The 17,217-nt window shown below is 41.3% G+C and overlaps 1 protein-coding gene and 1 pseudogene across 5 annotated transcripts in view; both read left to right on the forward strand.

Annotated features, from left to right (window-relative positions):
* Positions 1–3,286, forward strand: part of GCNT2 (glucosaminyl (N-acetyl) transferase 2 (I blood group)) — a 113,371-nt gene extending 110,085 nt beyond the window's left edge. For all 5 annotated transcript variants that reach the window (XM_024552305.4, XM_024552307.4, XM_024552309.3 and 2 more), the window contains one exon: positions 980–3,286. In XM_024552305.4, the coding sequence (XP_024408073.2) occupies positions 980–1,170 (191 nt within the window). In that variant the 3' untranslated portion in view covers positions 1,171–3,286. The remainder of the gene's footprint in view (positions 1–979) is intronic.
* A 10,596-nt stretch (positions 3,287–13,882) lies between these two features.
* Positions 13,883–15,010, forward strand: LOC112297633 (small ribosomal subunit protein uS2 pseudogene; annotated as a pseudogene).
* Positions 15,011–17,217: the final 2,207 nt, after the last annotated feature.

Raw genomic sequence — 17,217 nt, forward strand, 5'->3', positions numbered from 1 at the left:
AACCTTGAGGATGTCTGGGGAATGGGGGCAGTACAGGGGAGGAAGAGTTAACAGGGATTCTCAAGTAGAACATGCCTGGTGTGCTTAGGACCAGTAAGGAGGCCACTGTGTCCATAAGGGGTGAGCAGTGGTTATTAAGGGTTATAAGTGATTGAAGAAGTGGTGGAGGTAAGTACAGGTTACCAGGGGCTAGACTCTGAGAAGTCTTAAATGCCACTGCTAGGATTTTGGCTTTTATGCCACATGAGATGAGAAGCCACTGAAGCAGAGGAGACATGGCTGATATGCTGAGAATATACGAACTGGCAGAAGTGGAGGCAGTGGAAACCAGTTATTATTGCAACAACTCAAGACAGGAAGGTGGAGATGGCTTAGAATAGGATGGGAGTAGTAGAAAAGTAGTCGAATTCTATTAGTAATTTGAAAGTTGAGCTGACAGAATTGCTGACAGGTTGCATGTGGGGTGAGAGAGGGGAGAAGTGCTCAAAGCACCAAACAGTAGAATTGCTGCGTGTCTCGGTGGGGAAGACTTGGAGAGGATTAAGGAGTGCGGTCCTGACGTGTTGTGTTGGTTGGGTTTATTACTCATCTAGGCACTTAGAGAGACGAGGCCAGAGCTCCAGGAAGCAGCCTGACCAGTGCAGCCCATAAAGACATCTGTACACTTCCGGAACTTCTCATCCCTAAGTCTTAATTTGATAATACATGAATTGCCTCACGATGCCTACTATGTTACTGCTTTCTGTTGTTTAACTCTCATTTTCTTCAAATATGTATTTGTACCCTTTGTTTTCCTATAAAGAATTGAACTTCTTTGTAGGCTGGGCTGCCACAATCATGTTTCATTAGAATCTCACAGCACTTGGCCCAGTTTTAGGTACTCAGTAGTCAGGCACTAACTCTTCCACTGTGCGAGTTCACTGCCCCTGACTTTTGAAAGCAAACATGTTTTGACTGTTTCTTGTTCTCTCCTTTGCAGGCCACTATGTCCATGGCATTTGTATCTATGGAAATGGAGATTTAAAGTGGCTGATTAATTCGCCAAGCCTTTTCGCTAACAAGTTTGAGCTCACTACATACCCCCTTACTGTAGAATGCCTAGAATTGAGACTTCGAGAAAGAACCCTAAATCAAAGCGAAACTGCAATACAACCCAGCTGGTATTTTTGATCTACTGCAGTTCATGATTGAAGGGAAATCACAATTGGGAAGAAGAGCCTTTGAGAGAAGACTTTATCTTGGTTAACATTTTAAGGACTGAGGTCGTGGCTTCAGGACCTGACTACCCTCTTATATGTTACATTATGCACTGGACACTGTGAAATACATTAACGGGAAGGCTGCATGGAGTGATCCTGGCACTTTGGCCACTCTGGCTGTTCTCACCTCTATGTCCATTTGTTGTTCCGATCAAGGATCAATGTAAGTGCCGTCATATCTTCGCATCAGATAGTCATCATATATAAATGTTCAAATCAAAAGGAGGATTGTAGGTAATATAAGTTAGGAAAATGAGAACTGGGTTTCTTTGAAGAGGCAATCTTTTATAACAGAGCTATAGTCACATATAAATGGACACCACTCTGCTCAGCTGCACATAGACATACAAGCAGCTTTCAGGGTAACTCACCTACCTTCTCTAAAACTTGAGCTCCTAGAACCGAGAACTAGATCCTGTTCCTGACTTTTAAAACTAGCATTTTCAGTTTACTTGTCTGAAGTTCTTGTCTGTAGAGAATATGCAGTCATTAGGAGACAGGATATGTTTGAAGACAGCAGTCACTGCCAGCTGCTTCAGTAAAAGGACTTAGGGGAACAGAACATTTCTCAATCATGTCAGAATGTGCCCTGATCCCTCTTCCATCATTGTCACTGAGAACACCGAAAAGATCACACAGAATGAAAATACTCCTAGAAGAGAGGTGGTATTGCATGGGTCTAGTCTCAAGTCTCATACCTCAAAATGAATCACTTTCCTCTTCGTCACCACCCCCTCCACCCCCACTAAAGTTATCTTACTTGCAAAATGGAGACCAAATTCTATCCATACCATTTTCTGAGTGGCTTTACAATGCCTGGTGCTGATAAGAATGCCTAGATGTTTAAGAGCTTTCATTTGTGAGTGAGCATCTGTCTCATTTATCCCTTGTCCATTCACTCATCCAATTCATTCAGCATGCAGTCAAGAAATATTTCTTGAGTGTCTATTATACACTAGACACATGCTGAGACAAAGCAGGAAAATTAAGACAGAAGCTTTTTCACTCTAAAAGTCTTGGTAATAGTGTTAGCATTGGAAAGACTGCTGTAGAGAACCTTAAATAATGGTTGTATTTTAATACATTCATATGTAGGATTGTAGATTGTGATATCAGTAATTACAAATTGAGGTTTAAATCAGAGATTATTTGAAAGGAGGGAAGGAAGAGACAGAAGCTAAAAAGCCCGTTGTGTTCAAGACATTCTGCTAGCTCACCATTCAAACCTCACAACCCTCCTGTGAGGTCCTCATTATTATCCCCGGGTTGCAGATGAGGTAAGTGCGGCTTACAGAGGTTGTTGCTAAGCACTAAGGAACAAGCTCCTATCTGACAGTTGGGATTCTCCTACTGGTCTTAGTTCAGTTCCCGAGGTGGAATATTAGAGAAGGTGAAATGTAGCCATATTTACTGTACCAGAGAAGGTAGGTTTTAAGAATGATCTGTGTTAAAATTGAGAAAAGGTTCTGTCACCTCAGAACAATGTGAAGTCTGTGTTTGTATTCCACTGATCTATTGAGTTCCTCAATAATTTATTTTGATGAAAAACATTTACTACAACTAATGATGCATTTAATTAATGCAATTTTTTTCCTTTATTCTGTAATTGTACCTGTTGAAAGTTAATCATATTTAAAGGGAATGACTTTGAAATAAAGCTATCTTTGCTCCTGCTGCTTAAAAAGATGAAACTATATTGGGAGGTGAAGGGCTGAGGGGAGGGAACACAGCAAGAACTAATGACAGAGTCATTTTTCAACTTATTCAAATGACACCACCTGAAAAGAAGAAATGTTTTACACTGGATCTTTCTCACGTACAATGAGAAATCTTTTGGAATAGACATTTACATGTTCGTTGCTGGCCATCTCTCCTGTGTCTTTAATACTTTAACATTGGAAGAGGGTAGTGTTGGGCTAGTGGGTTTCTCCTCCCCATGGAGATGCCCCAAAACTACTGAATCTGTGTTTGATTTCAATAATGTTCCATGTCATTTCCTTGGAAATAAATTAATATATTGTTTTCCACCTTTGGTGCAGTTGTGTACTTTTATTTCATGGTTGGTTAATATCCACCACATAGCATGTTTTGCAAGATAATTCTCCTAGCATTTAAAAATATATAAATAAGCATATTTATACATATACAAACACACATCTAAAAAATGTCCACCCACTGAAAAATAATTAAACTTTCTGTCTTTGGAGTGTTGGGGAGAGTTTTGAGAATGACAGGAAAGACCTGTCTGGTGTGGCTCGGTTGCTTGGGTGTTGTTCCGTAAAGTAAAGGGTCACTGGTTCAATTCCCAGTCAGGGCACATGCTTGGGTTGCAGGCTCAGTCCCTGGTCTGGGTGCGTATGAGAGGCAACTGATCAATGTTTCTTTCTCACATCAATGTTTTTCTTCCTCACCTTCTCTTTCCCTTCTCCTCTCTAAAAATAAATAAAATCTTTTTAAAATATGGACAAGAATGCTAAGGAAGAGAGTATAATAGAAAATCAATTTCATTTAAATTGGGTACAACTATTTTAAATTTTGAGGCAGGACAAAGTTATCTTTCTATATATACCTGCTTTATTCATTTTTTTAAAAAGATACAATTTAGGAAAAAGACTCATGTTACTATTATCATAATTACTTGATAACCAAATGCCAAAGTTTTTGAGAAGCCTTTTAGTGATAAATATTCCTAAACAAACTTTACATCTACTAGACAAATGGAAAATGATAGAAATACTAAGGAAAACAACCCACTTAAAGGACATCTTGTGCATCAATTTTTAAAAACAAATATTTTAAAACAAATGAAAAACATTTAAAACTACAAAAATATTTAAAATATATACATATATGCTCATCCCTGGCTGGTAGGGCTCGGTTGGAGCATTATCCCATAAACTGAAAGGTTGTAGGTTTGACCCCTGGTCAAGGCACATAGCTAGGTGTCAGGTTCAATCCCCAGTCTATCCACAGTAGGGGTAGATACAGAAGGCCACCAATTGATGTTTCTCTCTCATATAAGTGTTCCTCTCTTGCTCTTTCCTCTCTCTCTCTTTTTTAAAAGTATATTTTATTGATTATACTATTACAGTTTTCCCAATGTTTCCCTTTTATCACCCTTCCGCCCTGTAATGTCCAACCCTCCAGCACCCTCCCCCACCACCCTGCTTACTCCATGTCCATGGGTCATACATATAACTTCTTTGACTTCTCTGTTTCCTATACCATTTTTTACCTCTACCCATCTATTTTATGCCTACTAATTATGCTTCTTATTCCTTGTACCTTCCCCCACTATTCTTCCCCTCTGTCTCCCCACTGAAAACCCTCCAAATGATGTCCATTTCTGTGATTCTATTCCTGTTCTAGGTGTTTGCTTAGTATTTGTTTTCGTTTTTTTAGGTTCAGTTATTGATAGTAGTGAGTTTGTCGTCTTTTACTGCTCATAGTTTTTGATCTTCTATTTCATAGATAAGTACCTTTAACCTTTCATATATTAAGGGCTTGGTGATGATGAACCCCTTTCTTCTCTGGGAAGCACTTTATTTGCCCTTCCATTGTATATGACAACTTTTATGGATAGAGTAATCTTGGATGTAGGTCCCTGCCTTTCATGACTTGGAATACTTCTTTCCAGCCCCTTCTTGTCTGCAAGGTTTCTTTTGAGAGTGTCTTATGGGCACTCCTTTGTAGGTAACTGTCTCCTTTCCCCTTGCTGCTTTTAAGATTCTTTATCTTTAATTTTGGATAATTTAATGATGATGTGCCTTGCTGTGTTCCTCCTTGGGTCCAATTTCTTTGGGACTCTCTGAGTTTCTTGGACTTCCTGGAAGTCTATTTCCTTTGCCAGATAGGGAAGTTCTCCTTCATTGTTTTCTCAAATAAGTTTTCCATTTCTTGCTCTTCTTCTTCTCCTCCTGGAACCCCTATGATAGGGATGTTGGAACATTTAAAGTTGTCCCAGAGGTTCCTATGCCTCTCCTCATTATTTAGAATTCTTGTTCCTTCATTTTGTTCCAGTTGGATGTTTATTTCTTCCTTTTGTTCCAAATTGTTGATTTGGGTCCTGGTTTCCTTCCCTTCACTGTTGGTTCCCTGTATAATTTGCTTTATTTCACTTCAGTAGCCTTCATTTGTTCCTTCATTTTGTGACCAAACTCATTCATTTCTGTGAGCATCCTGCTTACCAGTGTTTTGAACTGTGCATCTGATAAGTTGGCTATCTCCTCATTGCTTAGTTCTTTTTCTGGAGTTTTGATCTGTTCTTTCATTTGGGCCATATTTCTTTGTCTCAGTGTACGTGTTATGTTGTAAGGGGGTGGGACCTTAGGTATTCACCAGGGCAGGGCAACCCTCTTTGCTGGAGCCAAGATGGAGGCATAGGTAGATACGCTTCCTTGCACAACCAAAAGAAGGATAAAAACCAATTTAAAAACAAAGAACTGCCAAAAAATCAAACTGTATGGAAGTCTGACAACCAATAAGTTAAAGAGGAAACATTCATCCAGACTGGTAGGAAGGGTGGATACAGGAAGCCAGGGTGAAGAGGACATGCAACAAGGCAGCAGAAGGTGGACCAGGGAGTCCCACATTTGCATGCAGTTAAGCTGGGAGAAACAACTGGGGAACAAGACAGACCACGCAACTCAGGGTTCCAGCAGAGGGAAATAAAACCTCAAACCTCTGGCTCTAAAAACCTGTGGTTGTTGCAGTTGTGGGAGAAACAGACTCACAGGAGAATCCATTGGAGAGACCCACAGGACTCTAGAATGTACACAAGCTCACCCCCCTGGGAATTAGCACCTGAAAGGGCACAATCCACTTGTGGGAAGTGAGGGAAGTGAAAGTGGGACAAGAGCAGAGGAAGCTAGCAAGTGGCATTATTCCCTCTTTGAATCGTCCCCCACATACAATGCCACAATGCAGCCAAGAGGGTTGCCCTGCCCTGAGGAACACCTAAGGCTCCACCTCTTACAACTAACAGGTACACCGAGACAAAGAAATATGGCCCAAATGAAAGAACAGATCAAAACTCCAGAAAAAGAACTAAGCAATGAGAAGATAGCCAACCTACCAGATGCACAGTTCAAAACATTGGTAATCAGAATGCTCACAGAAATGATTGAGCATGGTCTCAAAGTAAAGGAAGAAATGAAGGCTATACAAAGTGAAATGAAGGAAAATATACAGGGAACCAACAGTGAAGGGAAGGAAACCAGGACCCAAATCAATGATTTGGAACGAAAGGAAGAAATAAACATCCAACTGGAACAGAATGAAGGAACAAGAATTCCAAATAATGAGGAGAGGCGTAGGAACCTATGGGACAACTTTAAATGTTCCAACATCCCTATCATAGGGGTTCCAGGAGGAGAAGAAGAAGAGCAAGAAATGGAAAACTTATTTGAGAAAATAATGAAGGAGAACTTCCCTACTCTGGCGAAGGAAATAGACTTCCAGGAAGTCCAGGAAGCTCAGAGAGTCCCAAAGAAGCTGGACCCAAGGAGGAACACACCAAGGTACATCATAATTACATTAGCCAAGATTAAAGAGAAGGAGAGAATCTTAAAAGCAGCAAGGGGAAAGGAGACAGTTACCTACAAAGGAGTTCCCATGAGACAATCAGCTGATTTCTCAAAAGAAACCTTGCAGACAAGAAGGGGCTGGAAAAAAGTATTCCAAGTCATGAAAGGCAAGGACTTACATCCAAGATTACTGTATCCAGCAAAGCTATCATTTAGAATGGAAGGGCAGATAAAGTGCTTCCCAGATAAGGTCAAGTTAAAGAAGTTCATCATCACCAAGCCCCTATTATATGAAATGTTAAACGGACTTACCTAAGAAAAAGATCAAAACTATGAACAGTTAAATGACAACGAACTCATAACTATCAACAACTGAACCTAAAAAACAAAAACAAAAACTAAGCAAACAAGTAGAACAGGAACAGAATCACAGAAATGGAGATCACATGGAGGGATATCAGTGTGAAAGGGGTGTGGGAGAATGGAGTAAAAAGGCATAGGGAATAAGAAGCATAATTGGTAGACATAAAATAGACAGGGGGAGGTTAAGAATAGTATAGAAAATGGAGCATCCAAAGAACTTATGGACATGAACTAAGGTGTGTGTGTGAGGGGTAATGCTGAAGGGAGGGGGAGTGCGGGATGGAGGAGGATAAAGGGGAGGAAAAAATGGGAAAACTGTAATAGCATAATCAATAAAATATACTTAATAAAAGTACATATATTAAAAAATAGAATACAGAAGATTATAGAATAAAAATGAACTACTTTCTCTAGAGGTAAGCACTTATTTGGTGTATATTTCTAAGTCCCTTTTCAATGCAGTGATATACACACACACATATGTATATACCTTACAGCAGTGCTGTCCAATAGAATTTCTGCAAAGATGAAAACGTTCTGTATCTGTTCTGTCCAAAACAGTAACCAGTCACATTAGCTACTGAGAACTTGTAATGTGACTAGTATGACTGAGAAAATGTTACTCATTTTTAATTTTATTTACCAATAGCTTTAATGAAGCAAATTTAAATAGCTACATGTGAGTGGCTATTGTACAGCACAGTCCTATAGGTATACGAAGTCTCTCCAAAAAAAGTACAGCCATTGTTAACATAATGAGAACGGTTTATGCAACACTAGTGTACCCTGGCAGCCAAGGAGAGTGGACTGAAATGCGCCTGTGTAAAAAATGATGACTTCACTGTACTAGTCAGTGGGGGGTAGTGGAAGCCACTGAGTGAGCATGTGTACTGTGTGGCCATTGCATTCAGAATGACTGAGTGAGTAGAGCACGGAATCTGTGTCAAATTTTCTGTTAAGTTTGAACATTCCTCCTCAGAAACTGTTTGGATGATTCAGAGGCCGCAGCTATGGGCAACTGGTGATTGGCAGCTTCATCATGATGACATGCCCGCTCACGCATCCTGTCTCTTGCAGAGTTTTTTGGTGAAACACCAAATCACCCAGATGATTCAGCACTGCCACAGCCCAAATTTGGTGTCATGTTACTTCTGACTTTTTCTGAAACTAAAATCACCTTTGAAATGGAAGACATTTTGGACCATCTATGAGATTCAGGAAAATATGATGGGGCAGCTGATAGTGATTGGAAGAACTATGTGAGGTCCTAAGGTGCCTACTTTGAAGGGGACTGAAGCATCATTGTCCTCTGTTCAATGTTTCTTGTATCTTCTTTAATAAATATCTCTGTTTTTCATATTACATGGCTGGATACCTTCTGGACAAACCTCATATAAGTTATATATAGGTGCTTGGGTACGCAGTGGAAATACATACAAGGTACTGGCTTTTTAAAAATGAGCTGATTATGTAGGTATATAATAGAAATTATATATTTTTTGCATCTTGCTTTTTTTGGCCCTTTAAAAATAAATGTTAGGGGTTCTGGTCAGTATGGCAGTGTAGGTAAATGGAGTACTCAAAATCCTCCCACAATCACATCAAAATTGCAACTAAAGTACAGAACAACCATCATTCAGAATCACCTAAAATCTAGTGGAATGGAAGTACTACTAAAATTCTCGGGATTTAAAGAATAACCCACATTGAGACTGGTAAGACCAGTAGAGAAGTAGAACGGGCTTGTCCCACACCTACCTGAGGCAAATAAAAATTGGGAGGATATCTCAGCTGTGGAGGTCTCACCTGTCGAGGAGGGCATCCCAGCCCCACACCAGGTCCTGTAGCCCAGAATTCCAGCGCCAGAAGAAGTAGTCCCCATAACTTCTGGCTGTGAAACCAGTGAGGACTGTGGCTGAGTGAGATGGAGGGCTTCTGGAGTCCCAGGCATTTTTCTTTCTTTTTTTCTCATCCGAGGACATTTTTTCATGGCCTTTGTTGGAGAGAGAGAGAGAGGGAGAGAGAGAGAGAGAAATACCAGTGTGAGAGAAATAGCAATTGGTTGCCTTGTGTACATGCCCAGAGCAGTGATTGCACATGCCCAGGCTGGGGACTAAATCCGCAACCTAGGTATGTGTCCTGACCTGGAATCAAATTAAGCCTGTAACTTTTTGATTATGGAACGATGCTCCAACCAACTGAGTCACACTGGCCAGGGCCCAAGTGCTGCGGTCCTGCCACAGCTGGGTCCAGGGGTTCCTGAAAGGTGGGTAAGGCGTCGACGATGGGAGACAGACGACAACATGCCTCAGAGGACGGTGAAGCTCTGTTCTGTTTATTGCAAGTACAAGCAGGCTTTTATATTTTCATTTTAGGCAGTGATTATTATTTGTGGTTAGGCAAAGCAGAAAAATTTACCCGGATATCAGACAATTAGAAATAGCTGTATGTACAGAGTTTGAATGTCTTATTGTTTATTAACGTTCTCAGAATTTGTCATGGGTTATAAGGATACACTAGACTGAGTACAGGTTATAGGAAATTTATTATAAGGCCTTTGTGATGTCTAACTTAGCTATCTATCTTTTCTGTCTAAAATGTTTTTCTATGTACTATGGACTCTGACTCCCTGGTAGTTGTTTCTCCGTGCTTAGTTTGTAATAGCTAACCAGCTTCTCTTAGTTCTTTGCCTGTCTACTTCTAATTGCTATATTTTTCTATTCAAGGTAAAGGTGGGGCTGTTCTCCACCAACTTTTAGACATTCAGGGGCTATTTCATTAGAGGGGATTTTGTTCTCTGGTCAAGAAATTATTTTGTACAACTTTATTGGAATTATGCGAATCAATGAACCTGAAATACAGGTGTCTAAGAATCCCACCACCTTTTGATTACCAAAACAAACATGTGAGGAGAGATAGACAGGAATCCAGCCACAGTAAACCTATTGACCTAAAAGGTGATAGACAGTTGTGTTAGATTTTGTAGGGTACAGGCCATTCTTGACTTTCTCATGTCTTATTGTATTTCTGTTTGGATAGTTCAGAGAGTTCTTTTATGGGAACAGTTGGGGATAATTTCTTACTCAGGTTTATAAACACATTGTTTAAACAATTTGGGCATAATTCAGTAGTCTGGGGAGAACTAGTTGTCCCTTCAGAATTTCATTGACTCACTTCGAGCCTCTTTCTCCTCATGGCCTGTTCTCATGGGAATCAAGGTTCAAAGTAAGGCCATGGATAATATCAACAAGGAAGTTACTAAGAGCAATCCCAGGAAAATTACCGCCCCCCTTTGTATGCCACGTTCTCTCCAGGAAGATGGATTCCTTGAATTCCTTCTTTCCACGTCCGGACCTTGTCAGACAACATGGTTGGAAGAGGACGTGGCACCCAAGCACTCCTCTTAAAGGGTCCACACACAGACTTACTCATACTCACACTCTCCGAGCTGCACACTGGGGCATCAGCTCAAAAGGCACCAGAGACAAATGGGGAGGAACTGAATTGTCTGAAATCAGAGTGAGACCTGGAGGGAAGCAGCTTTCTCCCAGATAAAAGTGCTGACAGAAGTCATTTTTCCTTTTCTGAGCCCTCCTCACACAGAGCTAGAAGGTGGCCACCATATCTGAGTCTCCATAAACCTGGCTAACAATGTTCACCTCATCTTGGTAACTCTCTGAGACCCTGCCCACCCAACTTTAGAACCCACCCAAGATGTATCCATACAAATGGCCTTTTGGCTCATGCTTCGGACTTTCCTAAAGTCTCTCAAGCAAGGAGCATCTGGTCTTAGGGTGCCTAATACCTCTTGATAAATGGCTCCAGGCACTGCATTAATGGCAGGTAGCCTTGGTTCACAGCTTGGCCTCTCCTTGGAAGCTCCAAGCCCAGAACAAGTATCAGCCATCTTTAGATCACTTTGCAGTTCTTGCTGGGCAGGGTACAGTGGCTGACCTTGGCCTGCATCTCCCAGGAGGTCCCAGAGTCAGTGCACCGAGTGGACAGCTTTAAACCACATCAAAGCACCACCCAACAAATTTCATAAGCCATGGACTCAATGGGCAGACTCAGCAAGGACCAGAGCCCTGCTGATGTCAGTCCTGCTCTGTGGGGTCAGCCCCTGCACAGCTGATCCTCCATGGCAGTTGCAGCCAGTCCTTGCAGCCTATGGGCCTTGGGGTATATCCCTCCCATTGAGGTCCCAACAGCAATCAAGGCTCAATTACAAAAGGAGGGTATACATAGCCCACACAGGGGGTGCACCTGGTGCACATGGCTCAGGTGACTAGAGAGGCTGTACCACTGAGCCCTACAGGACACCTACTACACAAGGACACTCTATCAAGCTTTGGAGACATAACAGCTCTACCTAAATCATAGAAACTAACAGAGGGACACATGAGGAGATAAAGAAACATGCCCCAAATGAAAGAATAGAACATAACTCAAAAAAAGAGAGAGAACTAAACAAAATGTAGACAAACAATCTACCAGGTGCAGAGTTCAGGGATGCTCAAGGAACTTAGGGAAAGTATAGATGAACTTAGAACTTCAACAAAGAGATAGAAAATATAAAAACTGAGGTAAAAAACATCTTTAAAAAAACAATAAAAAATGAAGAATACATTATAGGAAATCAGTAGAGTAGATGAAGCAGAGGATCAAATCAGAGATTTGGAAGATATGGAAGCAGAAAACACCCAATTAGAATAGCAAAAAAGAAAAAGGAATTAAAAAATGAGGATAGTATAAGGAACCTCTGTGACAACTTCAAACCCACCAACATTTGCATCATGGGGGTGCCAGAGAGACAAGAGAGAGCAAGGAATTGAAAACCTATTTGAAAAAAATGACAGAAAACTTCCCTAACCTGGTGAAGGAAATAGACATACAAGCCCAGGAAGCTCAGAGTCCCAAACAAGATGAACTCAAAGAGGTCCACATCAAGATACATTGTAATTGAAATGCCAGTGGTTGAAAACAAAGAATCTTAAAAGCAGCAAGACAAAAGCAGTTAGTTATCTACATGGGAGCTCCCATAAGACTGTCAGTTGATTTCTCAACAGCAACTTTGCAGACCAGAAGGGATTGGAAAGAAATATTCAAAGGGATGAAAAGCAAGGACCTACAACCAAAATTACTCTATTCAGCAAGTCTTTTATTTAAAATCCAAGGACAGATGAAGAGCTTCCTAGATAGTAGAAAGCTAAAGGAGTTCATCACTACCAAACCAGTATTACAAGAAATGTTACAGGATCTTCTTTAAAATGAAGAAATATAAAAGATAAAAATATGAATAATAAATTGGGAATAAACACATACTTATAAAAAACTACTTTAAATATAAAATGCATTAAATGCTCCAACCAAAAGTCATACAGTGGCTGAATGGATAACAAAACAAGACCCTTACATAGACTCTCTTCAAGAGATTCACTTCAGATCAAAAGACACACACAGACTGAAAGTAAAAGGATGGAAAAAGCTATTTCATGAAAACAGAAAAAAACAAACAAAGGAGAAATCCTGGGGTAGCAAAACTTATACCAGACAAAATAGACTTTAAAACAAAGGCTGAAATAAGAGAAAACAAAGAATCCAGCAATTCTGCTTCTGGATACTTATCTGAAGAAACTCAAAACACTAAATTGAAAAGACATGTACGTCCTTATAATCATTGCAGCATTATTTACAATAGCTAAGATATGGTAGCAACTTAAGTGTCTATCAATAGGTGAATGGATAAAGATGAAGTAGTTCATATTCACAATGGAATATGACTCAGACATAAAAGAAGGATGAAATCTCGCCATTGGCAACAACATGGATGGACCTACAGGGTATTGTGCTGAGTGACATAAGCTAAGCAGAGGAAGGCAAATGCCATATGATTTCACTTATATGTGGAATCTAAAAAACAAAATACATGAACAAGCAGAACAGAAACAGACTCAAAGGTACAGAGAACACTTTGACAGTGTCTAGATGGTTGTGGGTTGGGGGAAGGGGTGAAAAAGGAAGGGATTAATAAATACAAATTGGCATTTACAGAATGGTCATAGGGATGTAAAGCATAGAGATTGTAGTCAATAATATTATATAACCATATATGGTACCAGGTAGGTACTAGATTTATCAATGTGATCTCTTAGTAAGTTATATAATGTCTAATCACAGGGTTGTACACCTGAAACACATAATATTGTATGTCAGTTGTAACTGACAGGTGATCAAAGTCATCATCAATTGTGGTAAATCATATTGACAGTATAGTATGTACTCTTGATATGAAGTGATGAAAATGGCACTTTACCTCTGTGGTCTTCCTTCTCCAAACCCAAAATCCAAACTAATCTTGAGGAAAACATCATACAACACCAATTAGGGGGCATTTTACAAAATACCTAACTAGTATTCTCAATATTGTCAAGGTCATCAAAAACAAGGAAAGCCCAAGAAACACTCCACAAAAGCCTCTGGAGATAATGACTAAATGTAACGTGGTGTCCTGAATGGGTTCCTGGAGAGGTGGGTCCTGGTAGTACAGGCTTCCCTCTCTAGATGAGTATTCTAGGAGCCCATCTGTATCAGTGCACCAGCTGGCATTGTTGTGAAAGGCTGCATTCAACTTCAGTGAAGTTTTTTGAAGACTCAGCGTGTTTGTCCGTTTCATGATAGGTGATTTACAAGTGCACCTGCCCACGCCACACTGAGTATTCAGCAGTTTTTCACCAAAAATGACACGACCCCCGTGCACCACCCTCCCTAGTCATGCAATATCACTCCACAGAACATTTTTATATTTCGTCCAAGGGAAACCTGGATGAAAAAAAATCTCAAAGGGCTTTTTTTTCCCCGTGCTATCAAGGGAAGGGCCCGTACAGCGTTGTTCTCGGTTCCCACATAACTTAAAGGGAAACTTTCACAATGTCCGGAGGCCTTGATGTCCTGCAAATGAAGGAAGAGGATGTCCTCAAATTCCTTGCAGCAGGAACCCACTTAGGTGGCACCAACCTTGACTTTCAAATGGAACAGTGACGGCATTTACATCATAAATCTGAGGAGAACCTGGGAGAACCTCCTGCTGGTAGCTCGCGCCATTGTAGCCATTGAAAACCCCACTGATGTCAGTGTCATTTCGTCCAGGAACACTGGCCAGCGAGCTGTGCTGAAGTTCGCTGCTGCCACTGGAGCCACTCCCATTGCTGGCCGCTTCACTCCAGGCACCTTCACTAACCAGATCCAGGCAGCCTTCCGGGAGCCGAGACTTCTGGTGGTCACCGACCCCAGGGCTGACCACCAGCCTCTCACCGAGGTGTCCTATGTTAACCTGCCCACCATTGCTCTGTGTAACACAGACTCTCCTCTGCGCTAGGTGGACATCGCCATCCCTTGCAACAACAAGGGGGTTCAACTCAGTGGGTCTGATGTGGATGCTGGCCAGGGAAGTTCTGCGCATGCGCGGCACCGTCTCCCGCGAGCACCCGTGGGAGGTCATGCCTGATCTCTACTTCTACAGAGACCCTGAAGAGATTGAGAAGGAAGAGCAGGCCGCTGCGGAGAAGGCTGTGACCAAGGAGGAATTTCAGGGTGAATGGATGGCTCCAGCTCCCGAGTTCACCGCTGCTCAGCCCGAGGTGGCAGACTGGTCGGAAGGCCTGCGGGTGCCCTCTGTGCCTATTCAGCAGTTCCCTACTGAAGACTGGAGTGCTCAGCCTGCCACTGAAGACTGGTCTGCAGCCCCCACCGCGCAGGCCACCGAGTGGGTAGGAACAACCACTGAGTGATCTTAAACTCGTCTTCCGCACACTCTTACCAGAATGGAAATAAGGTTGATGGAAAATAAACAGTTTCTAAAAAAAAAAAAAAAAAAAAAAAATCTCAAAAGGAAATGTTTTGCTGATGTGGAAGACATGAAACAAAAAATGCAGGAGCACTAAAAGGCATCAAAATCAACAAGTTCAAAAACTATTTTGAGCCATGGAAGAAACATCTTGATATGTGTATTGCATCAAATGAAGAGTACTTTGTAGGTGACTGAAGTTTAAACATGTAAGAAAAAGTACACAATTTTTTACAAATAAATTCCAGTTTTAGGGTCTCCCCTTGCATTTTCTTTTTTGGTTTTCATAGTTTTTAGCATTCACACCATCTAGAACTTATTTTGTCATATGATTTCAGGTAGAGGTCTAAATGTTTAACTCTGTTAAGGAAAGACAATTATCTCAATACCCTCTTTGCCGTATTGCTTTTAAATGCCAACACAATCATGTTATAAATTCACATAAACTTATGAGTCTTTTCTAGAGTATTCTGTACAATTGATCTTTTGATCTGTTCATGTGCCAAGACCATATATTAAAAATTACTATAGATCTCTGACACGTGACAAGATGCAGAATCTCTTACTGGATTTTTTTTTTTTCAGTATTTTCTTGCCTATTTTTTGCTCATTTAATTTTAGACAAATATTAGAAATAGCTTTAAATTCTTTGGAAAATCATGCTGGGATGTTGATGGAATTTGCACAGAATTCATACTGATTAATTTTGTGGTAACTGAACCTTAACGACAATGAGCTGTCAGTATATCTATTCAGGTCCTCTTTTGTATCCCTCATTAATCCAACTTTCCTTATGTAAGTCTTGCACATGTCACGTTATGCTTGTTGTCATCTATTTTATAGAGCTTTTTGTACTTATTGGGAATGTGGTTTTTTTAAGACTTTGTTTTGCTGTTGATAGTATAATGAAAAAAAATGATTTTGATCCTGTATGTGGATTTCATTAAACTTTCTCACAATTTCTAAATGCTCTTCAGTGTGTTACATCTCACCATTTCTGGGACTTACCTATAAAGAATAGTTCTCTAACTTTTTGTTCTCAATATTAAGTTGTTGGGAACCGCCCTGCCTGGTTTCAGAGGTTGTAACCCCCCATGGTTAAGGCTGAATCAGAGTTGGGACCGTAAGTCATGAAGGAGACAAAGCTTATCTCCCTGGCAGAAGTGCCACCTCTGCCCACTTCACCCTGCTTGGCCCTGAGATTGACCAGTTAGCCAATGACGGGTAAAAATCCTCAAGGGAGGATCAACCTAAGACAGGCTCTGGTCACCAGGGATAAGCTCGCAGGGAAGGACTCAGGGGGTTGTGGAAAAAGGGGGTGATGGACCCTCGCCCCTTGGCTTTGAAATAGCCTGAGTCCTCATTCAGTCTGCAAGAAGTCTCCTAATCCCTCGGCTGCTTTACTTCCCTTGCCTGACTTAAGCCTGAAGCAATAACAGAGGGCAGTGAAGTCCTGTGCTGGGAGGGGCGGATTCCCTGGGGAATCAGGCCTAAGAAAAATATGTACATTCCTGTGAAACCTACTTAATTTGTACCCTCAGCTTAAAAGATAAGGGTCCAGACCTGAGATGAGTCTGGCGCCTAAAGTTTTATGCCCCACACCCTTACTGGCTGACAATGATTGATGAGCTTTATCCGCATTCTTATGCGAATGAACCTAATAAAAGCCCATGGAGGGAAAGGCTCTGGGCCCTTCTCCTTTGAGAGATCAGCCACCTCTCCTCCCCAAGCAGATCACGTCTTGGTAGACTTATTCTTCATCTGTGGCGGACGGGGATGGGGGGGGTAGGGGGGGTGGGGAGGGCTGCGTTAAAGCCCCCCCCCCCCGACATTAAGTCATCTTATTTTTTTCTGGTCTTCTTGTAACAGGGTGCAGCCAAGGGGAGGGCCCCAAATAAGGATTTGTAATGGGGTCCAGGACTCAGTGTCCAGAAAATATCAGAAAAAATATATATATAGGATGTCCTCACCCCCAGAAGTCTGAGCTGGGGGATGGGACGCATGTAGCAGGGCCATTGAGAGTTGTTTTTGAACAGCAACAGTTTTGCCAGTAACCTCTAGAATGGTCGTTTAAAATATCTATAACCTTAACTGGTTTCATAGAGATGTTAAACAGCTGTGACCATGCTTTGAGCCAGGGGTATGGGAGTGACTTCAACTCATGATGTAGCTGGGAGGCAACTCCCCCTGGTTACAGAGCCTGGTAAGAGCTTGGAGATGATCGGCT

The sequence above is a fragment of the Desmodus rotundus genome, chromosome 3, assembly GCF_022682495.2.
Source record: "Desmodus rotundus isolate HL8 chromosome 3, HLdesRot8A.1, whole genome shotgun sequence".
NCBI lineage: Eukaryota > Metazoa > Chordata > Mammalia > Chiroptera > Phyllostomidae > Desmodus > Desmodus rotundus.